The sequence below is a fragment of the Neofelis nebulosa genome, chromosome 5 (assembly GCF_028018385.1).
Source record: "Neofelis nebulosa isolate mNeoNeb1 chromosome 5, mNeoNeb1.pri, whole genome shotgun sequence".
Taxonomy (NCBI): Eukaryota; Metazoa; Chordata; class Mammalia; order Carnivora; family Felidae; genus Neofelis; species Neofelis nebulosa.
In genome coordinates, this window is record NC_080786.1 from 13141225 (window position 1) to 13165451 (window position 24227).

The 24227-nt window shown below is 38.8% G+C and overlaps 1 protein-coding gene across 8 annotated transcripts in view; it reads right to left on the reverse strand.

The window, feature by feature from the left end:
* The window catches only part of RBMS3 (RNA binding motif single stranded interacting protein 3), a 1338119-nt gene that overhangs the window by 242610 nt on the left and 1071282 nt on the right, over nucleotides 1–24227 (reverse strand). For all 8 annotated transcript variants that reach the window (XM_058729653.1, XM_058729650.1, XM_058729649.1 and 5 more), the window contains exon 9: nucleotides 14787–14866. In XM_058729653.1, coding sequence (XP_058585636.1) covers nucleotides 14787–14866 — 80 coding nt within the window. The remainder of the gene's footprint in view (nucleotides 1–14786; nucleotides 14867–24227) is intronic.

Consider the following 24227-nt stretch of genomic DNA (forward strand, 5'->3'; position numbering starts at 1 on the left):
AAGAGACCTTTAAAAAACTACAGCTATTTTCTGCAATGATCTTAAACAGAAAAAAAAATAGGTCGAATTGCCAGCTATAGAATTAATTGTAACAACCAACAGGATAGTTGGTATTCCACCCACTTATTTTATATTCTTAATGTTTCTTTTAATTTCCAGAGGCTATTGCTTTTTTTTGTTTTTGTTTTTGCTTGTTTGTTTTGTTTGTTGTTTTTTGTTTGTTTGAAATTCTGGAGACAGGAGCAATGGAAAATAAGAGGTAGAATGGAAAGAGAATTTAATCTTGAGGAGAAAGAAAAGGATTCTTGTGCTTTTGAACACTGTCTTCCATCCCCAAAGAAAGCTTTTGACATTTAAATGTTTTACAATTTACGAAGAGGAAGAAATGTAAAAATATTTCTATACGGAGTCATCATATTTGACGATTTCTGCATTCATTTTACAAGCATTTACTAATTGAATGCCTTATTAGGAGACAATTAAGATAGTATTAAGAAATCACACTGGAATCATGAGCTCACCTTTTTTTTTTAATTCAATTCAGTGTCTCTGTTAAGCATCTCCTATGTTCAAATGCCAGGCATCGGAAGAGACACAGGGATTAAAAAAAGCATAATTCTGCCATCCAGTGGGGCAAGGTAAGTATACAGTGACTTCCATAAAAGACTACATATCACAAATGGACAACTACTGTAGGAGAAAGCAATTTGATGTGATGTCCTGAGAGTTAAGAGTGGGGGTGAGGAATTGGGAGGGTTAGAAATTAGGAAAATCTGCATGAAAAATATATTCAGTGGTTAGCAGGATTTCTTTGGGAAAGGAGGGTAGAGAAAGGAAATTCCAGGCCCTGTAAACTGGAGGTACAAAGATATACTAAGAAATCATTATAAGAGGTTTGTGATTATACATGTTTTTGCAGTCCTTTTACCTAAAGTAAAGACTCTCTGCGTTAACAAGACCATGTTGGTCCTATCAGAAGTGTGACAAGTGTTTACGGATCTGGGAGTCACTAGAGCAAATTTCAAGTAAGTATATATCTGTTGCTATACTATATTCTTTCCAGTCATCCCAGAAAACTATGGAGCTCCAAGCTGGACATTTTTCATTAAATGGATCCCATTCGAGGCTGAAATATGGCAGCTGTGGGCAAATGGTGTAAGACTTGAGGGTGGTCTTTACCTAGCAAAAAGGGAGGTATACTTTATATAGTCCATGTACCAGGTAATGCCCATCCATGACTATCGTTCATAGACTTCCACATTTAAATGTTATTTCCAGCCTTGGGGCGCCTGGGTGGCGCAGTCGGTTAAGCGGCCGACTTCAGCCAGGTCACGATCTTGCGGTCCGTGAGTTCGAGCCCCGCGTCGGGCTCTGTGCTGACAGCTCGGAGCCTGGAGCCTGTTTCCGATTCTGTGTCTCCCTCTCTCTCTGCCCCTCCCCCGTTCATGTTCTGTCTCTCTCTGTCCCAAAAATAAATAAAAAACGTTGAAAAAAAAATTTTAAAAAAATAATAAATAAATGTTATTTCCAGCCTAGAGAATAGATTTTGATGAATTGATTTTCATGATGCTAACAGGTGCTACTAACAGCAGTAATGTCTCCCACTTCCTGCCAGAACTTCTGTAGAGCTTTACAAAGTTAATCCTGGTAACACTTTTGTAAAGGAGGCACTATAAAAATCGAATGCAAACAGTAGGTTCCACGAGACACTTGACAAAAGGCTACATAACTTGCTCCAGGTCAACAGGTAAAGAGACAGAGCCAAACTCTAACCAAACCCATCAGTCTCCATAGGACAAGATGGTATTCTCGATGGTACACGTTCTCTCACCACTTAAATTCAGAGGAAGAAGAGTATCCCGGCCATGAGGCTCTCATAGAAAGCACAGCCCAAGCTGGATGGGGGTTGTTCTTTAACAGTGTATAGACCCGGCAAAGATGTAAAACACTTTCCTTGAGTTGAGAGAAATGAAGAGGCTGTCGAGGGGTATAAGCAAATATCAAAATATGTCTTTTCAAAACCAATCACAGGAGAAATTTTACCTTAAATTTTGTCATCTATTACATGGATATGTTGGGTTAAAATCATAACAAGTTATGAAGGATGTCTAGAGGGCGCTTTTCTTAGAGGTCTTTCGTACTAGGTTAAGATTACAGAAATCATGATCTAGGGACTACCTAATCAGAGACTTTATCATTTCTGAAAAACAAATTAAGACTTTCTGTGAACACTAATAGTACATAGTGTTCAATTAGTTACATGTTAGTGTTTACAGTATCATAACTATTACTATATTAGTATTATTACTTATTACAAGTAGCAAACCTGGAAGCCTATATCCGAGATGCATCCCACACAGAACTCCGTGGTGCGGTCCAGCCATGAGATGAGCGCTGAATGAAATTAGCAGTGAGCAAAAGAAATGACACAGAACAGCTCTTATGATGAGAGCTCCCATGTCCTATCTGTGGTTAGCCTTGTGGCTCTTAGACATTAGCCTTAAACTCTTCCTAAATTCTGGTAGACTCACACACCACTCACAAATTACAGTTACACTTCCGCAATCTCAGCGTAACACACATGCTGTGTATACACAGTTTCAATAAAACATTCACATAGTCTGTCAAACTACACACTCTTTGCTAATAAGATGGTCATGTAAGTGTTCAGAAGAATAACCAATGACTCTGTATCTCAAAAGACCCCCACCGAAACAAACATTCACCACAGTTCAAGTAATCTGCATGCTTGTTTTCAAAAAACAGTAGTGTAGGGGCACCTGGGTGACTAAGTTGGTTAAGCTATTGACTTGATTTCGGCTCAGGTCATGATCTCCTGTGGCGTGAGATCACGTCAGGGCTCAGCACTGATCTCCCTCTTGCAGGCGCTCTCTCTTTGTCTCAAAATAAATAAATAAACTTAAAAACAAAACAAAATAAAACCAGTAGTGTAAATCATTATTTTTTAATTCCTCCACTTAAAACAGCTGTCTAGAACACATCCAGGTTTGCAAAGTAAGTTCAGAAAGATGAGAGGACATTTTATTTATTTAAAAAAAATTTTTTTAATGTTTATTTACTTTGAGGGAGAGAGAGGGAGACAGAGTGCGAGCAGGGGAGGGAGGGGTAGAGACAGAGGGAGACCCAGAATCCGAAGCAAGCTCCAGGCTCAGAGCTGTCAGCACACAGACTAACGCGGGACTCAAACTCACAAGCTGCGAGATCATGACCTGAGCTGAAGTCAGACGCTCAACCGACTGAGCCATGCAGGCACCCCAAGATGAGAGGACATTTTAAACTTCACCTTTACCCTGGTTATTTTCCTTAATCTTTTCTAATTCCGAGAAGATAAAAGGGCTTGATTCTGAATTTCTGCTTTATATCCATGGCAATCAAAGTTGTGTCTGTTTGTTTATTTGTTTTTGTCTCAGGACCTCCTTACGCTCTTAAAAATTATTGCGGACCTCAAAGAGCTTCTGTTGACACAGGTTATATCTATTGATATTTGCCATTTTAAAAATCTAGTTAAAATAGCAATAAACCCACCATATGATAGGTGACACATTTTTATTTTTAAAAAATCAAAAATGAAATAAAAATAAGTGTTGACTTGGTTCATATTTTTGCAAATCCCTGTAATGTCAGGTTTAATAGAAGACAGCTGAACTCTCATATCTGCTTCTTCATTCAATCATATCACACATCACGTAACTTCTAGGAAACTCCACTCTATACTCATGAAAGAATCCGAGTGAAAAGGGAAATAATGTGTCAGGATTATGGAAATATCTTGACCTGGCAGACCACCAGTAAGGATCTCAGGAACCCCATAGTCTGAACCACTGTTTGGCTCAAACCAACCATGTCATCTTAAAGTGACTGCACATAAAACAGGTTAGTTTCAATATTTGGCTTTAATGCTTGTGTACTTTAAGAGCTTTTGTATGAAAACCTCATTATCTTATATACTGGTACAATTTTGATTCTTTTGAATGGAACTTTATCAAGACATACGATTAGCCAAGCCATCCTACCAACCAGTGGTCTACTCACTCACAGGACATGGGATTGCAATTCTATCTACCCTTGCAAATGTTTCATAAGTAGTCAACCTGTCCATGCTTTTCCCAGAGAAGCCTGTTACCCATCAATAACTGCTATCTCACTTGGAGTGTGTCTAGTGCGTTCATCTTCCGGAAAGCCAAGGAGACTTTGGAGATAGTGTATGTCATACTCTGGTGTTCTCATCAGGAGCAAAAGAACCGGGGTATAGATACCCCAACACTAGTCACACATTGTTTAAGGGCTGCCTAACCACGGGAATGTAACTTCCTAGGCACTTCTGACTCTCTTTTCGATAGGCAGATAGGCTGCTGCAACCAAAAGCCAGTCTACCTACAAGGACAATAGGGTGCTGGCTGAAGGCCATCAGGCAAGCACCCTGGGAGTGCTAACACCTGCTCTAATAACAAACAGCAAGAAATTAACTTCGACTGTGGATTCTATTTACTTTCGGGCATTTCAGTGACTCAACTAGTGTAGCTGTTTAATAAAACTTCTGGTCCCAAATAAGTCCCACTCTCAGTTCACGAGGAAAAGGCTGTTTTCACACTAACAGCCTCCCGACCTGCTTCAGGGTTGCAGTACACCTTTAGCTGAGAAATACATTTTTTGTAAAGTCACTGAAAGTTTTTTTTAACACCTTAAGTAGTAAGAATTATCTATGTATCTTTGTTAACTGATAATAAGAATCCAGTTACCTCCCTAGATTTTTATTTGTGTCTCCAAACTAAGTTTTCAGATGGGACTCAAGAATTAAGAGCTTCAGGATACCCTTTATTTTGTGGGGCAATAAGTTGGGAGTAGGAACATCATCTATGCTTTAGATATAATCATCTAAAACTTACAGCTGATATCTGCTATACAACCTCTATGATCTCTTCTAAGCCATAATAACTTTTCAATAGCATGGGGTGCCTGGGTGGCTCAGTTGGTTAGGCATCTGACTTCAGCTCGGGTCGTGATCTTGTGGTTCATGGGTTCAAGCCCCATGTCGGGCTCTGTGCTGACAGCTCAGAGCCTGGAGCCTGCTTGGATTCTGTGCCTCCCTCTCTCTCTCGGCCAGTCCCTTGCTCACACTCTGTCTCTCACTCTCTCAAAGGTAAATAAACATTAAAAAAATCCTTCAATAGCAGGAACAATTGAAAGCAAGTATTAAGGTTGAAACCTAACAGATACACATTTGCATGAATTTAGATTTACAAGTGGTATAGTTTTCTTGGCATATTTTATGGAACCAGATAGTGTGAATTAACACGTGATTTCTTTGAGTCAAAAATAATGTGCTCTGAGATCTAAGCACCCACCCCCAAAGACTCTCTTTTAAGATGTCCAACAGTCATCCATTTTATATATCCTGATGAGAAAGTACAAAGAAACTGTAAAGTCAAAATAATTAACAAGATAGATTTTTCCCCCTCTGTTTAACATACACACAACCCAAATGATACAAAGAAGATGAAAAATAGGAGAAACTAAGAAAGTTCTCCAGAGGCTGTTTAGTAATGTAATTTAGAAATAGTGTGGTGATATTCAGTTGAAAGAACTTCTGCATTAGTGTATTAGTTTTCAGTCGCAGTAGCAAACTAACAAAAAACTTAGGGGCATAAGACAACACAAATTTACTCTCTTAGAGTTCTGTAGGTCACAAGTCCTACACAGACCCCACTGGGCTGCAATCAGGATGTGAATAGGGCTGAGTCCCTCTATGGAAGCTTTAGGGGAGAATCCAATTCCTTGCCTGTTTCAGCTTCCAGAGACTGCCCACATTTCCATCTTCAAGGCCACCAATGGTGGGTCAGGGCCTTCTCAGACCACATGACTCTGATCCCTTCTTCTGCCTCTCACTGCCGTTCTTAAGGACCCTTGTCATTATATAGGGTCCACCTTAAATAATACAGAATAATTTCCCTGCTTTAAGGTCAGTTTATCAGCAAGCTTAATTCCAAATGCAGCCTTAATTCTTCTTTGCCATAGAACCTAACGTATTAACAGGTAGTGAGGAATAAACAGAGATATTTGGGGGAGAGGGAGCATTATTTTGTCTACCCCAAGCAGTTATTTACTTATTTAACAAATACTTATTAGTACTCTTTTGTGACAGGCATTGGTTAGACGCTTGAAACATAAACAGCAAGGTGCAATCCTTGCATTCAAAGACTTGATAGGCTAATTGTTTAAGGGTAAAGGGAAAGATAAACATCAAAGTCCTTTCTTAGAAAAATGTATAATCTAATGGGACAGATGTGCCTTTGAAATATATGAAGTCTTAAAAAAAATGATCACAAGCATGCCAGTTTCCTATGAAGGGGTTTTTTACTGTACTGAAAAATAACTAAAATAATAATAAATGAATTGATTCATCATTCCCAGGCTTAAAGAGGTAAGAAATCAGAGAAAATAGTTGTAAGGTAAACAAATGATGGCTGGTTCAGAGCTTGCCTAATGAATGTCTTCATGTATATTCTTCTTAAAGCATTTTCTTAAATTTTGCAGACTTTTCATTGTAAATATTAGGTCATAAATAATGAGCTGTGTGCATGGTAGGCTTCTTGACGGTTACTGGGACAGAGTGGCAAGTATTTAATTCAGGATACCATCCATTTATCCAAATTTGGCTAAAATGCACTTTGAAATCAATCCTATTAAATGAGATTCTAGATTTAGAACTGCACTTAATTATTCAGAGCTTCATTTCTATGGCTTGTGTCTTAATTGGCCGTAGGCCACTCAACCCTTCTGCTTGCTAATAGAACTCATTCGGACAGACACTAAATGGTTTAACGCTCATTAGTGATGCTGACAGAAGGCAGAGCCCAACATCATCGTTGAAATAAAATTTAGGTTTTGCAATTTATTTTTTAAGTTTTTACTGTGAAATCTTTAGTGCAGAAATTTGGAAGACCTGAATGGATTATTTTAGAAATAAGAGATGGAGATGGTTTGTGACTCTGGAGATGCATAGAAAACCTCTTCATTCTTCCTCTCTATTCCGTGAAATTACAGTTGCTTTAAAAAACCAGATTCTGGAGCCAAGTGGCAACTTCAGACACACTCTGCTAGCACTTGTTGGTGCTTATACGTAATTACGGAAAATACATCGCCAGCAAAGCATATCGACCATGTTGTACTGATTAAACACAATAGATTTTTCAATATTGCATTATAGTAGGAATAATAAGCCAATGTCGTACTTCCTCTGGGCAGGGAAAAGCAACATTATGTCAGCATAGAATAAGATTGTCTGTTTATTCTCAAGATATTCACTTTTTTTTTTTATGTGAAAAAGAGAAAAAAGAAAAAGGCAACAAAAGGACAGCGTGGGAATAGTGCTTAACTAGATCCAGTGGCACAAAGTTCAGAACTAGACCTAACTTCAGTATAAGTTAGGCAGGACCATTTGCCATGTGAGAACACAGAATTAATCATTGTGCTGTCCAAGAGTCAATGAGTTCTTCAAAGAAAAAACATTTAGACTGTCAAGATAATACCTTAAAAAGCAGTCTTGGAAAAAAAAAAAAGAAAAGGCTTTTCAAAAAGTGACTAGAGTCTTTTTCCAAGTAAGCTTCCTTTTCTCATGAATATTTAGCATTCTCTCTGTATATTTCGATATACATGTGTCACAGAAAACTTTGCTAACAATTAAGACAAGATTCGAAGATTTATCTCAATGTTTTCCTCCAAGTTTGATGATGCACAGAAGCTGTGTATCAACCCTACACCCTCAGGAAGTTCGTCAAAATGAATACAAGCATGAGGGTCATTCAATTCATGGAATTGTACATCAACACCAAAGAACATTTACCAAGAATCTACACTGAGTTGAGCAATAGCTCTTGAAGCAGCAAAAATAGAAAAACAAAAACAATAAAAACGAACAACAACAACAACAACAAACCCCAGTGTAACCAACTCAGAATGAAATAAGTAGACAAAAAATTACCTCAGTACTGCTCACACTTTCCCACCTGCTCCAGGGCAGATTAGAACTTCAGAGAAAGTCAAGGAAAGTTAAGTAAGGGAATCTCCAGTGTTGCTGAAAACTTCCAACATTCTAATCTGAAACCTCCAATTGTCCAGCTAAAGATCATCTCTGTTTCCCTTACGCCAGCTACAGCTGTCCTCACACTGGACCTCATTATCAATGCCTACCACTCCACATTCATCCAGGACCCAAACCTTGCAGGTTCCTTTCTCTGTGGCCCTAATTTTCTATGCTTGCATCCCACCTCCACTTTGCTGGCATTTTGACTGTTGTCTAGTCTTCCATTCTCTCCACAATTTCAGCCACCATCCACCTCTTCCCATCCTCAGTTATTTTAAGGTCAGCCATGTCACTGTGTCACTGGTGGCATTTTGTCCTTACCTTCTTCCATCCGTCTCTTGTTTAACTGAATCCCGGAGTACCATGTATCTACTACTATTCATCTTTATCGTCCTAAGTATGTGGTACATAAGTGCTGCTGTTAAAAAAAAAGTCACTAAAACAACGTATTTTGTCTATCAAATTCCCTTTACCACTTTAGCCCGTCTACTTTCTTCTACGGTCAGAATTTTTTTTTTTTTAATTTTTTTGTTTTTTGTTTTTGTTTTTTTAAGGAGGCAAAGAGAGCAAGTGGGTCAGGGGCAGAGAGAGGGGCAGAGAGAGAAATCCCAAGCAGGTTCCAAGCTGTCAGCACAGAGCCCCACTGTAGGGCTCAAACTCATGTACTGTGAGATCCTGACCTGAAACCAAGAGTCGGATGCTTAACCAACTGGGCCACCCAGGCACCCCAATGGTCAGAAATTTTAAATCAAAATACAGTTCCCCATCACAATTCTGGGAACACCTATTTTAATTTGACTTTTCCCAAATCAGAGCTTGGGACAAGGTTGTAGTTTATTTGGGAGCTGACACCAGGAGGAAGATATAATAGAAAGGGAAAAGAAAGGCAGAGAAGAATGAAAAGCCAATAAAAGACGTCTCACTGAGCTTGTGTTACCACTGTGGACAACCCCCTAAGGAATCTCGCAGAATGTGACTCAGAATAGTCCCTCCAAAGGATGAGAGGCTCGATCTTAATCACTGACTCCCATAGCTCATTAATTGAGGGTTGTCCCCAGAAGTGATAACTCTCCCAAAGTTTGCAGAAAACCTGTGCTGCGTTGGGTGAGCTTTTATAGATATTGCCCTGAGGTAGAAAGATGGAGAGATTCAGTAGACGCTCGAGATGGAACGCTTCCAGGGTGAACAGAGGCTGCCGGCTTCATCTGCAGCTGTAATCACATTGGGGGGGAAGAGGTGAGCATGGGGCACACTAGCCATCGCAATCCTTTCTAACCTTCTGAAGATGAAGCCTTTACCTTCCCTGTCAGGCTTCTCATTTCCCACAGTTAGCAATTTAATCATCTTTGCCTACTTCCTCCCTTATCTAATCAGTAACCAACTCAAACTTTCACAGTATCAAATGTGGCTCCATAGGAAGGTTGAGAAATGATTGACCAAGTCTACATCAAAGAATTCATACAGATTCTAAGACTCTACTGACGATGTCATGGTCAGGCTACTCTGCAAAGTTCACTAATAATACTCCAACAGTGTTTCATCCTGAGGCGACTAACTATGTATTTGGTACCTAGAAATAATCAAGAAGGTATCCCTAACATTATAAATGAGAGGCTTCCCAGAAAGTAGCTTCTGAATATGGCAAACATCCTCTTATTAATGAGAAATCTAAACTGACACCCAGTTGGGGATTGCAGTATTTACACAGTTTATCATGCCAATGATGTTTTGGTTTCACAAAGATGAAAAGCTCAGAGGTAGGCAATGCTTCAACCAAGTAAAACCATAAAAATATATTTTTGCTAAAGTGGATACCACAATACTTTTCTATTTTTTGCCTTTTACACAACTACCATATTTGTTACATTGGTGCTTAAGAGACTGGTATCACTGAGGAAACACTGATCGTAAGGGTCTGCAACATCCTCTGATCAAAATGTGTATACTATTGCTCAACTATTCAGAATTCTGTATCACGTCTTTAGGTGAATATAAATTTCATTTAAATACATTGCTAAGATTTTACTTTGGGGAAAGTTTTAAATGTAAACAAATGGGGGGCGCCTGGGTGGCACAGTCGGTTAAGCGTCCGACTTCAGCCAGGTCATGATCTCGCGGTCCGTGAGTTCGAGCCCCGCGTCAGGCTCTGGGCTGATGGCTCGGAGCCTGGAGCCTGCTTCGGATTCTGTGTCTCCCTCTCTCTCTGCCCCTCCCCCGTTCATGCTCTGTCTCTCTCTGTCCCAAAAATAAATAAAAAACGTTGAAAAAAAATGTAAACAAATGGCATTTATTTTCATGTTCTTTAAAAAACAATTAACCAGACCTTAAGTATTTTTCCTCACATGCTCCCTTGAAACATACATATACATCCACAAACATACACATTTTTCATTTACATAAACACAAAATAGTAAAATTTATGTCAGAGCATCCATAAGACACTTTTATTTATTAGAAAAATATGATTCCTCTATCATTCATGTGGTTGTCTAAATTTCTGCTGGTCACAAGCTTTGTTACAATTAAAAACATCTCAAAATATGGTGAGCTCTCTCTCTACCTTTCCCTACTTCTTGAAGTTCAATTGGGGCTAGAAATGATCATGTAAAGAGTAAGAAAATCATACCAAAAGTGGATTATTCCATTTTCTTCTGCAAAGGCTGCTCCACTGATAGGAACATGTGCTTACAGGCAAAAGTCTAGTTTGAGAGCAAAACATGATTTATTTTTCTACAAACTAGCCTGCGTGTTCCATTCATCAATACATGTCCTTACATGTGGAAGCCTTTCCACATGGTGCATCACTCTGCTCCGGGGGCTCTTTGGAAGTGAATCTTTCAAGTTTGTGCCCTACAGATCCCTGAAGTGTCTGGGAACTTACCCTTTGCTTTTGCCAGAGGTTTGAAAATGAAATGCTTTGGGCCTGCACAATGTTGCTATGCAATTCATTATGGGACAAAGAAACGTCTGGGGTTAGGCAGGCAAGCAACTAATGATCCTTCATTTTGTCCAGAAAACATCAAGATCGATATGTAGGACATGCAACATTTATGGAACACTGTGTTTTCTTTTCCCTCTAGGGGAAGGAAAAAATACTAGATGCTCACTTTCTGCAGATGGCTACATGATCGACGCTGGCCTCTCCTTCCTACCTGCTAGTAGCAATGCAGCCACGTGATCTTTGCTAATTTCCTGTACTGTATATACCAGAATTTAGATAACTTGATTTTTTGGCATGCATAGTTTGCTTCATTGATCCAGGTAACCAAAATCTGGAGACAATGTCATAATCCAAAGTGAACAGAACTGGTTGAAGGCTCTCATATGCATCAATGATCCGTGATGTATTCATTGAAATTAGATCTTTTTATGAACAAAACGGAGGAGCCCAGAGAGAGAAAGCATGACCCAAAAGAAGATAACTGCAGTTTCCTTCCAACTCACATAATCTGTCAGCAGGAATCAAAATTAAATACTATCATAAATCATAGTTAATGAATAAACTGTTTCTAGACTGACAAATCAAAATGGAAGCAGCAACATAAATGTGGTCAATGTTATATGTCCTTGCGAATATCCCTAATGTTTTTAGAATTTGAAAGTCAGAGCAATGCCAGAGTTTTGGGTTGAATTGGATTTGTTTCTTAATCTCTTATAGAAATGACCCAGTAGGGGATTTGGAAACTAGAGGATCATCTCAGGAAAATAATTAACTTTGTATCTCCTTTAAGAGAAATCATCGTCAAGGGTAACAGAAACCAATATGGCACAGTATTTGCCCAGTGACATGTAGACATTTCCCCAAGTCATTCCTAAACAGAGAAGTAAAGAATACAAATTTGGTACCAATTGTTTTCTATTTGTTTACAGTAAGATAAAAGCAGGGGTCTAGTATAGGATGATTGACTTAACATGCAATCCTTTCTATAGCTTTCTTAGGGCCTGAGAATCTCAGGTGATTATTGGATCATTGTGGGGCCATCAATCACACATCCTTAAAGCCTTACATTGAAATCATCAATGTGGGTTCCATAAAACCACAAACTTTTAAATTCAAAGATACCAAATCTTGATAATGTAGAACACTGAGATTTTTCTAATTTTGTGAATTCTACTTTAGTTGCAGGTGGGTCAGATCACTTATAGGTGGTTTTAATTAGTACACCCACAAGCAAGGACAGTCTCTCTAAAGCTATGTTAGGATTTAAAAAGTTAGGCAAGTGGTCATTTCTTTTGACAATATCAAAGGAATCATTTCCAATTTGATATCAGGGTTCATAGTGACATCCCACTTGCAGTCTTCAAGATGGAATAGAAAATTGGATGAAGATATGAGTTTTTGAAAATAACACTTCAATCATCCACAACAAATAAGCAGTGAGGACCAATAAAGGCAAACAGCATACACTCATGTTTGATTTTACCGAGTTTGACTTAATAAATGACCCAATGAGGGCATTTTACTCCTGGACTTAATACCCACATTTTGCATTATGTCTTATTTTATTCCATATCAAACTTAAATACCAAAGATGAAGTATCTTCTGTCAGTGTTTGAAACTTTTATTAAACTTTGTTTGACTCCCAATGCATAAATAACGAGATTCAAGTACTAATGATGATTAATGTCATATATCTAATTCTATTACATGGAGTACAAATCTCAGAAGCATAAACTTGTATCTTTAAGAGTTTTATAACTGAGCACAATTATTTTGCCTCTTGTGTTCCCATGAGATAAAAGTGAGTGAGAAACTCATAACCAAGTTCTTGCTATTCACAATGTTTCCATTGGGTGTAGCTATGATATTAGACAGGTTGATATCACAGCCTGCGTATTCAGGAAGGATGCCCAGACATTGGGGGATTTATAGTGACTTTCTTTGTCTGTATCATTAAATTCTATTAGTCAGCTATGTTCTATGGGGAAAACCAAATAATACAGTTTCAAATCAATCAAGTCAAGAAGGATTTCAATGTCTTTTTCTGAAAATGAAGAAATCTAAAAAACAAAAAAACCCCTGAGATGTGATAAAACTTGAGTCAACAATAATTTCTACATAATTTGCTTATTCTTAATTTTTATATAACCATCTAATTCACACTTAGTTTAAATGCCTCCTTATAGATAGGCATCTGTTGGGTAAAGTGGATAAATAAGGGGAGAATCTGCTAACAATGCAACCCCTTTATTCAATGATGGGTCTGAGTAGTGTCTTAAATTGCCTTTTATGCTAAAAGGGAAAAAAAAGAAAGTATTTCTCCTCAAATGCAAGGGCAGCTTACATGCTGAGATGAAAACTGCTAACTCTTTTCTTAACAACACCATATGTCTCCAATTGGATCATAATGCAGTTGGTTCTCAAGGGAACGTTATGCATGGAAGCTAACCAGATCGAGCCACAGGCTTAGCTAGCTGTGTGTGCACTCTCTGATTAACCAGGAGATGCGACTTTGGATTTTCCAGATTATCTAAGTGAGTGTCTGAAGGGCCTTTCTCCTTTCCCAACACCTTCCCCAAACGAACCCTGACTCGCATCCCTCTACAAAAATATTTCTCTTTTTGTTCAGATTTCCTCTTCCGTGTAACCTCGATACATTTTAAGGAACTGAAATGTTCAACCCCTGAACTCTCTAACCATGGGTTTTAAATAGTGAATGCATTACATAGCAAACATTACAGAAGCCCAGCATAAAAAAATCAAAAGGAAACTATTATAAGACTGAAGAGGTCACATTTCCCCCCTGAGAATCACCAAAAACAAAAGAACAACCAATAGACCAATATGCATTATTCAGACATTTCTTTATCTACTTATTATAATTCTTTCTTTTTATCCCTATGTTCAATCTCTAATATTTTTATGCATGAATAAGATATATTTTTAAATTTACTTACTTGTTATTAAACACTTGCCATGTATACTACTGGCTGATTAATATCAGGTTGAGGCATTGCTAGCTTAAGTCCTAACACATAGGATGTATTCAATTCTTTATGCTGAGTGTAATCTTTTAAAGCATAAATTTATATCATCTTATGATGTACATAAAAGCTTAAGAATTTTGCCATGGCCAATGTGAAATGCCCTGGCAGAGTCAAGATTGGTGCTTCTCAAACTATCTCTGATGAAGGGACAATTTAAAAAAAAATTCAAAATGTCAGTAACTTGATATGTTTTTAAAGATGAGATTATGTATTCAGATTTCATGGCAATGTCAAATTGTTACAAAAGTTTCTAAATGCTTACTCTCCCTTTCTCTACCCTTCTTGTGATGAACTGGTAGGAAATGTCTGGATACTGGCATCAGTCTGTGTACTCCACGGTGACTATCACTGTTGAGATACATTATAAAATAGAAATCAAGATACCCACATGAATGACAGGAGTCCCAAACTGCCTTCACTTGAAGTGCATTTTACACTATGATTTGCTGTGTTTTTCTCCTAATTCACTGTAAGCAATCATCAGCAGAGATTCCAAAGAAAGGCCAGAGAAGAAACACCAAGAAGGCTTTGGTAGTTTTGAGAAGAGGAGTTGCTACATACTATTAAAAAACACACAGTTACCAAAACAACCTTTCCTTTCCAGTGACCAACCAAGGGCTTTACCATGTACTCCTTCTAACAATAACAATAAGCCTAGACACAATTGCATGATTACTTAATGGTATTTCTTACCTGGGATGCCTGGTGGTGTTTTCAGATATTTTCCATTAAAATGTTGAATTACCACTTCACATTTTTCAGTAGACTCCATTCTGGAAAAAGAGGTAAACAGGAGATCATGTACTTTCATACAGTTGTGCATGTTCCGGAAGAGTACATAAAAATGAAAAGGAAAATAGGCAAGCCGTGGAAAAGCTTGATTTGAGAATTCTACCGGAAGGGTCACCATGACCACCATGATTAGGTGACAGAGTATCACAAACTCGCCATTGCTGAGACTATGATTTACTGCACTGAAAGTTGCCTCTGTGGATGGCTCTGTGCAGAGTTCTCTCCCAGAGGTAATACTGAGGCAGTATCTTATATAACCCACAGAACACTGTCTGACAATTGAAAGTGCTGTAAATATCTATGGAATGTCTGAGTTAGCAAACCTGAAAGGTAGGTCTTTTGGTTCTTCACAGAGAAGGCTCCGAGGCTTACACAGAGGAACTACCTTGCCAATAAGGGGCAGAGTTGAGATTTTAACTAAGGCTTGTCTAACACCGAAGCTGAACTGCAGCTACTAAGCAATTGTGCTGAGGACTCCACAAAACGAGTTGACGACATGTGCTGTATTTCCACCGCCTGCAGTGTAGAGCGATGATTAATACGGTGGTAATATCAGCATCTCTGACGCTTTTATTGAAAATGCACTGGGTGAAGGTACAAAAGGGAATCATTAGGTGCCCGGAATGTGAGAGGAGAACATAAACACGTAAACTTCAGGTCCTGAACTTCCTTCATTTTGAATTTTGGAAAATCCTCTATTTTCTCCTACTAGATCTCACTATCCCTAAACTAGGTTTCTGGGGCCAAATTTTGCCATCTCACTTGCAAGCTAATGAATGAGCATTTTGAACTCTATCAACATCCTAATGTCAATATTGGCAGGGTTGCCCTATCCTAAGTAGACTCGGATTGGCAACATTTTCTAAATAATTAACTATAGTTGGGCTTTATTATTTTATGACAGTGGATGGGGAAGATAAAAATTAAAGGGCTGGTTCTGATTAAAGCAAATTAAATCCCCCAAACAGTACACTAGAGGCAAATACAAATTTGAAAAGCAGATCACACACATATGAAAGATGTGTATGAAATGTGTGAAATTTGTCTAAAAGGCAAAGTATAATTTTGGATTTTATGCTATTATTCATATGAGCTTTCTTCAAATGGAGCCCTTTAGCTCAAGTTATAAAACTTTCCTACCCCTAAATTTTCTGTGTGTTTTCAGGAGCATATTACATGCAGAGGAAACAAGATAAGGAAAAAAATATGCAAGCAAATGCCAAATAACTTATACAATTATTATAGTTACAGGAATTCAAATGTGAGAGGAATTCCAGAAACCAGGGAAACACTGAGAAGTGGGCACAGAACGCCAAAAGGGCCCTTAGAGAAGTCATGAGGGCAGGGGGCTCACCTGACCCTGCATCCTTTTAGAGGAGGTGAGGTAAACAGAACACTGTGCCTGAGCGGAAGGTTCCAGGGGCGTGAGGACACCAAACTCTCAGAGAAAAGCTCAGAGATGCAGACAGAACATCTGAATTTTCAGGTTAAAGAATTCTAGATAGTATCAGGAGCATGTTCCAATGGGGGGCTATAATTATTTTCCGATTCAAAATTAAAAAAAAAAAGATCTTTTCTGACATACATTCCTATGAGGCATGGGATGGAGGCACATTTTTCTGTATTGATACACATGGCAAATCTCTACCTACCAAGCAACAATGACTTCCCAGGTATGAGATGAGTACAGAACGACAGAGCCAAAAATTTAGAAGAAGCCTATACTTGGTTTAAAACTCTGCTGGCACCATCTTGAAATTCTTAGTGACTTTCTAATTAGGGGTCCTGCATTTTTATCTTTCCCTGGGTCCTACAAATTATGTAGCTGGTCATGGTATGACAAGAAAGTACAGGAAACCAATCTGACTCATTAGAGAGTGCAGGAAACAAATAGGTTATTATTCATTTATCAAATGGTCCAATGGTTCCACATAGGCGTGATTTTATAGAACATCTGAAGAATGAATCAATTTTATGACTCTTTAAGCTTAATAATCTACAATTTTCATAAATAAAAATAAAAACAAAGAGAGCATTTTATTTACTGCTTAATCACAACTTCCCCAAATCAGATGATATTTGGGGTTAGGAAAACAAGATGAATCTTTCTCCATTCCAAATATTTAGGAATAGCTAAGTACAATTTTCCTAACTCCTTCAAGGTTTTCTTTTGGTGGAATCTTTTACAGTAAACCTTCCAACTTGTTATTGTTATTATTATTATTATTATTATTATTATTATTATTATTTTGGAAGTAGGAAACTTCCATTTCTAGGAACAAAAGAATTCTAATTTTGCTCTATCTTCCCACAGGATCTACTATCTATTGTCTCTTAGGAACAATAACCTTCCCTCCTACCAGAGACATGAATGGGAGAGGAAATGTAAGCCCTTAATTACTACAGATGTTACTTTATGGAATTTTTATTCCAGGAGAGCTACAGAATAAAAAGCTTATACCCTAGAGCCCCCTCCCTGCTCAATTTATCTCTGGATACTCATCTAGATAAAAGGCAGTTAGAATCTAAAGCTTGGTTGCATGAGTCCTACAAATCAAATCCTTTCTCTTTGTCTTAAAATGACATGGAATTCTAAATGAAGACTAAAGTAGATTGGGGTGTGTGTGTGTGTGTGCACAAGCTTGTTAATTCTATTTAATGTGTTTTAGGAAATACAGAGGAAGCCAAAGTAGAAAATCAGGTGGCTCACTCACTCTACCCACCTAAAATATTTTTGCTCTGGATTGAAAGCCTCAAGTCTTCCCTTTTGGATTCTAAGTATGATCATCTTTTCTTAAGACTATTTTACAGCCATATCAAGCTGGATGGGGGCTGTTTCTGGTAACACAAAGACAGCGGCATAGATTGTTCACTTTGGCTTCATTCAGATTTAACTAAGTGAATGTCTGCAGTGAGCCTTTAGAGACTCTCGTCTCTGAAAGAATAAATGCAATAAAAGTCTGTTTTCTGTAGCTGCCGGCGCTTAGTGTCAAACCATGTTATGCTGCACCACCCAGCAGTGACAATTTCATTTTAATACACGGGGCACATTTTAACAAGGCAAAGCAGTCCCAGCAAAGGTGCAGATAGAGGAGCTATCAAGGGAAAGGCTCAGTGTTCCTCTTGCATTTTATGTGGGAACAGAACAAAAGTGAGGTTGGAGCTCTAGGGGGGAAGATACTGCATTTGAATAGCCACCTTTGGAAGAATGTGTCCATTCTCTTCTCAAGTTCACAATTAGCCACTTTGAAATGCCAGCTCAAGCTATCTGCAATCTGGCCCACGCTTCAGTTGAAACTGACACTAGCATTATGAAGTGAGTTTGAAAAGGCGGCATGCCAGACAAAGCTGCCTTTACACGTCGCTTTCAGACGGGCCACTGAATCACTACAACCACATCTATTCTTCCCAGGCGGTACCTGAACCCCCTTGAGTACCTCGGGACAGCTCGCGTGCCAGGCCAACCATTCACCTGAAGATACATTAATTAGGTTCTTACAAGGCTCCAATCATTGTATAAAGCTTCAGGGTTTTCTGTTAGGTCTGATGTTTAAATATAAATACACATTAAAGGTCCCGTTTGACATTCTTTCTTGTCTCAGTGCCTAGGAACCTGGCTTCAGTGTCATTCAAAACAAATCGCAGAATTGTGATTAAAAAAAAAAATCCTTTTTTTTTTTTTTTTTTTTTTACAACAGCTACTAAGGGGAACCAGTTTCACAGCCAATACAATTCCCACAGGCAAATTACATCAGAGGAGAGCTTGATCCAGTATTAGTAGAACGTTCTGGGTCAGACTTAACACACCAAGGTGGAAGAGAACTTTGCAAAATCATCTGCAGCCTATCTATCTCACCTCAACAGAGCATCTCTCAGTTTATGATCTTGAAGCAATAAGCATTATTAACCATATATTTAAAACAAATCCACCCCGTCATTTATTTTGGTTAATTAGAGGTTTCCGCTATTGTGAAATTTTTGTGGTTTTGCAATCACAGGCTCTGTACAAATTATTGGCAACTTAGAATATCCAACATTGCAAGCCAGTCATCCATCTAAATCCGGTTGGAGTTGCGCAAAGGGTCAATATCAACAGATTTTTTAAAAGTACTAAAATGTGCACTCTTTCTGAGATTTCAAAAATAAATTACATCACTTACTGCTTCGTCTATTGTAATGGAAAGAACAACAGTTGAGTCCCAGGAACAAAGACTGAGTGAACGAGCTGAATTTTCTTCTTTGTTTTTGCAATGTGTGCTCTAGTTTGTGCAGATTAATCTGTGCTCTACCTGCCAGGTGCTTGACATTCTTAGGATGCAAGTGTCATAAATGCTTAAAAACGAAGCGGAGTGGCCTCCTCCCATTGTCCTTTGCCGACACCCAGGCATTTGGGTGATGTCTTACTCAGCATTAAAACACATTCCTCTTAGGATACGAAACTATGGATAATATTTGACTAATTAAAACCCACTCCAGAGTTTTAGAATCACACAATTTCAGGACTAGAAAGAGCCACGGAAATCAACTTCTAAATTGTACAGATGAAGAAACTACTACCAGTTGCCTTGTCTAAAGAGTAGTCAGTGGATGAGCCTGAAACAGAATCTTTGTCTCTTGACTCTCAGTTCAGATGGCTTACCTGGGAGACGTGGAGCTCCATTGCTGGCCTCCCATCATCCTTCCTGATTTCCTGTACTTGTCTACTTTAATGCGTCCTGATGCTGGAAAGACCTTGCTACCTCCATTCCATTCAACCTCTACTAATTGGCCTGTGATCTGATGTCACAAGAAGGGCACTTCACATCTTTGGGAATCTTTCCAAAAATCTATACATAGTATGGATACTATCATGAGAAAAACATCAGATAAACCCAGATCTGGAGACATTCCCCAGAATACCTGGCTAGTACTACCTAGGAAAAACAAGGAAAGTCTGATATTGTCACAAACCTCAGCTGAGTGATCAGGCATGACAACTACATACAAAAATGGTACCCTGGATTGGATTCTAGGACAGAAAAAGGATGTCAGTGGAAATATTAGTGAAATCCAAATAAGTCTGGAGTTTAGTTAATAGTAATGTACCAATGTCAGTTTCTTAATTTTGACATATGTACCATGGTAATTAATGTAAGGTGTCAACAATGGGGGGAAATGGGTGTGGTGTATATGGGAACTCTTTATTACTTCTGTAACTTTTCTGTTAAATTAAACTTATTCCAAAATAAAATATTTACTTAAAAATGACCGTAGGGGGGCACCTGGGTGGCTCAGGTAGGCATCCGACTCTTGCTTTCAGCCCAGGTCATGATTTAGCAGTTTCGTGGGTTCAAGCCCCACCTCGGGCTCTGTGTTGGTAGCACAGAGCCTGCTTGGGACTCTCTCTCCCTCCATGTGCCCCCCCCCACCTCCCCATTAGTGCTATCTCTGTCTCTCTCAAAATAAATAAATAAACTTAAAAAAATAAATAAATAAAAATGACTGTAGGGGTGTCTGGGTGACTCCATTGGTTAGGTGACTAACTCTTGATTTTGGTTCAGGTCACGATCTCATGATTCATCATGGGTTTGAGCGCCACAATTGGGACTGGCAGCACAGAGCCTGCTTGGGTTTCTCTCTCTCCCTCTCTCTCTCTCTCAGCACCCTCCCTCAAAATAAATAAATAAACTTTAACAAAAATAAACAAAAATGACTGTACATTATAATTATTACCAAACTATTTTTAAAAATATCAATTCTGGGCCCAAGCCCAGGAGATTCTAACTTAATTGCTTTGGCATGAAGTCCAGGGACATATTTTTCAAAGTCACCCAGGTGATTCCAGTGTGTAGCCAGGGCTGAAAATGACTGTTCTAGAGCTGTTTGTCAATGTCCCAAACTGGATGTTTTGTCTGGACTTCAGAAAAGTTCTAAAGATTCTGAAATGGTTGTCAACATTTAACGACTGGGAGACTTCACACGGAAATCTGGATTCCTGATTCCTCTTGAAAGGTAAGATGATCTATTCCATGTTTTCTGCAGTGGCAACTAAGGTACAATAAAAATAAATTTAGACTTTGCCCCTGGTTTCTGACATAGAACTCCTAAACCGGTGGTGACAGCAATGGCCTTTGTTACTTATAATGAGGCCCTTTTGGCTATACCTGAGTTTATGTTAATGAGATGACTCAAGATGGGGCCCCTAGATAGATCCAGAATGGGGCTGATCACCGCAAAGACCAAATGATTGGAGGTTTGGAGACTTCAGCCCCACTCACCACCTCAGGGGTTGGGAGAGGGGTTAGAGATTGAGCTCAATCATTAATGGCCAGTAAATGAATCAACCATGCCCATGCAATAAAACCTCCATAATAACTACTAAACAACAGAGTTCAAACATAAGTAAAGTGTTTTCATGAGTTCTGTGGTTGTTCTAGTGAATCATCAAATCTGAGGGGGTCAAGGGAACCCATGACTATATAGTTGGCTTGGTAGAAATGTGAGTAGCTCTTGCTATTTGGGGCTGGGGTCTGAAGTGGGGACAGTCTTGTGGGACTGAACCTTTAACCCATGAGTTCTGATGATAACTCTACAGAGTTAGTGTTAGAATTGAATTCAATTCAATTGTTGGACACCCAGTTGGTGTCAGATAATTGGAGAATTGGTATGGAAAAACAACATGTATGTGTTATTAGAAAAAGCCACATGTTTGGTTTGAAAAAAAAAGACATCATGGCAACCATGAACTAAAGTTGAATAGCTGCTTTCTTTTTTTTTTTTAACTTTAGGGTTTATTTATTATTTTTGAGAGAGAAAGAAAGAGTGTGAGCAAGGGAGGGGCAAAGAGAGGGGGAGACACAGAATCCCAAGTAGGCTCCAGGCTCTGAGCTGTCAGCACAGAGCCTCACACGGGGCTCAAACTCATAAACCACAAGGTCATGACCTGAGCTGAAGTCGGACTCTTAACTGACTCAGCCACCCAGTCACCCTGAACAGCTACTTTCTTTAAACAGAGCCAATTTGCCATCAATCCTACCAACCTCTATCAACTGCCAATGTTGAGGTAAAGTAGCAGATGCTTAGTTATCGTTGACTACTTTTTCTTTGCTTTTTTTTTTTTTTTTTCATTAGTGAAGTCCAGGGGAAAGAAAAATAGTTAATTTATCCATGCGTTTTCTGTTTGCCCCTCTTTATATCTTCTCTGCTCTATGCCTCGAAGAAGTGATCCATCTATGAACAGTATTGTCTTAGCTCTTTTATGTGATAGCTTTTCATGGGGTTCAGCCACTGGGGGCCTGGTAGGAGTAGAGAGAAGTCTGGCCAGTTCCTCCCTATTCTCTCTTTGCTTTGGCACTATCTCTCTGGCCGGGACTGTATCTCTCCCAGTTTCCAGCTGCTCCAGGCAGCCCCTTCTCCAGGGCTCTGGGTCTTGCTGGCCCTGGGAGCACTCCTGTACCTGCCTTCAGCTGTCTCAGGGTAGTAAGAGCTTCCTTCTGGTCATCCCTGGGTTTCTCAACATCCTTTGTCAGATCCCTGCCTTCTCCTCACACTTTTGTAAATACTGCTTCATTCTAGTCTCTTTAGATGTATCATTTGGGGTGAAATTCTGTGTGCAGCCAGCATGCTGATGGCTATGCCATAAAACTATCAACGCTCGAGGAACAAAATCATCCTGGAGGCTCTGTGTTTCAAGAAAAATGGAAGGGGGAGAGGAAAAAAAAAAAGGTTTCTTTTACACTCAGTCTGGGAACTGCTTGTTTCTTAGATTATCTGCCAACATCCGGTTGACACCATAACCTAAATCTGTCTTTTACCCATAGGTTAATGTTTTCAAAAGAAGTTTAGATAAAGAAATGAAAGAAAATTAAATCAAAAACCTTAAAACTGAGATAAATGAGGAATTGATACGTATAGTATGTTCAGATCTAGAAAAATCCTACCACTAAATGCCACTGGAATTCATTATCACTTTTAATCAATCTCTTTGAGCTGCAGGCACATTTGATTCCTAGATATTATTATCTGTTATATTTCTTTTCTGTCCTCTATGAAAAAGTAGCTTTGCCTTTTTTCTGTTTCTTAAACATGCCAAACTTGGCCCTACCTCAGATCTCTGATTGCCTTTCCCCTTTGACAGGATTCCCTATCCAACCTTACCAAGAGCCTCTTATGCTGGTTCCTTATCATCTGTATCTCAGTTTATATGCTGTAGGGGAGCAGCAATGGTTACTGCTTCCAACTTCAATGTAACAAAGTTCTACAATTTTAGTTTTACATGAGTAAACAATATTCATAACTCTCCTCTCATCCCACAGAGGATGATCTTTGGGATCCAGTCATTTCGTTTCATAATGATAAAATAATAGAGTATATGTTTTCCCTCCTCTAAATTTTTATAAAGCCATGAGTTGAGTCCAGGAGATTTCAAAATTATAGATGATTTGATGCAATTTTATTTATTTGCTTGTTCATTTGGTTGGTTGACTGGTTGGTTGGTTGGTTGGTTCAGGTCTTGAAATCCAGGGCTCTGAAAACATGGAAAAGAAAGCAGCAGAATGTTCTGCATGACTATCTCTAGTCATGATCATGATTTACTGATGGTGAACGAAGACAAAGAGACAATGGGTACAAACAGTACAGTACAGACAATGGGTACAATGGATATAAATGAAGAAAAACATAAGATGAGAACAAAGATCAAGAAGCTGAAGGATGGACCAGGAGTTTACTCTCCAGTGGATCACATTTGCTGGCAATTAGGTAAAGAATTAAAATTACTGAAAGGAATTAGAGCACTTGGGTGGCTCTGTAGGTTAAACATCTGATTCTTGATTTCTGCTCAGGTCATGATCTTAGGGTTCCTGAGATTGGGCTCCGTACTGCCAGTGCGGAGTCTGCTTGGGATTCTCTCTCTCTCTCTCTCTCTCTCTCTCTCTCTCTCTCTCTCTCTCCCTCCCTCCCTCCCTGGCCCTCCCATGCTCTCTCTCTGTCTCTCTCTCTGTCTCTCTCTCTCTCTCTCTCTCAAAATAAATAAAATAAAGGTATAAGAAGTAACAAACAGAAAATAAAGCTACTGCAAGAAGTAACAGCTTTTATTCTCTTCAATCTCGGCAAACACCGTAACCTCTTTTTGTGCAAACACACCTGTGGTTTGGAGATCACTAATCACTAGATTCACACTTTAGAGATTTTCTCAGCTCACATTTGATGTCCTTGTTCCATACAGGTTTGAGGTAGTAATGGCAGAACTATTGCCAAAACAGCAAGGGGGGAAGTTTTAACACAAAGATGGACTCAAGGTAGATATGATCAAAACACATAGTTAACAATGAAAACACAATGAGATAAGCTTGATGGTCATTT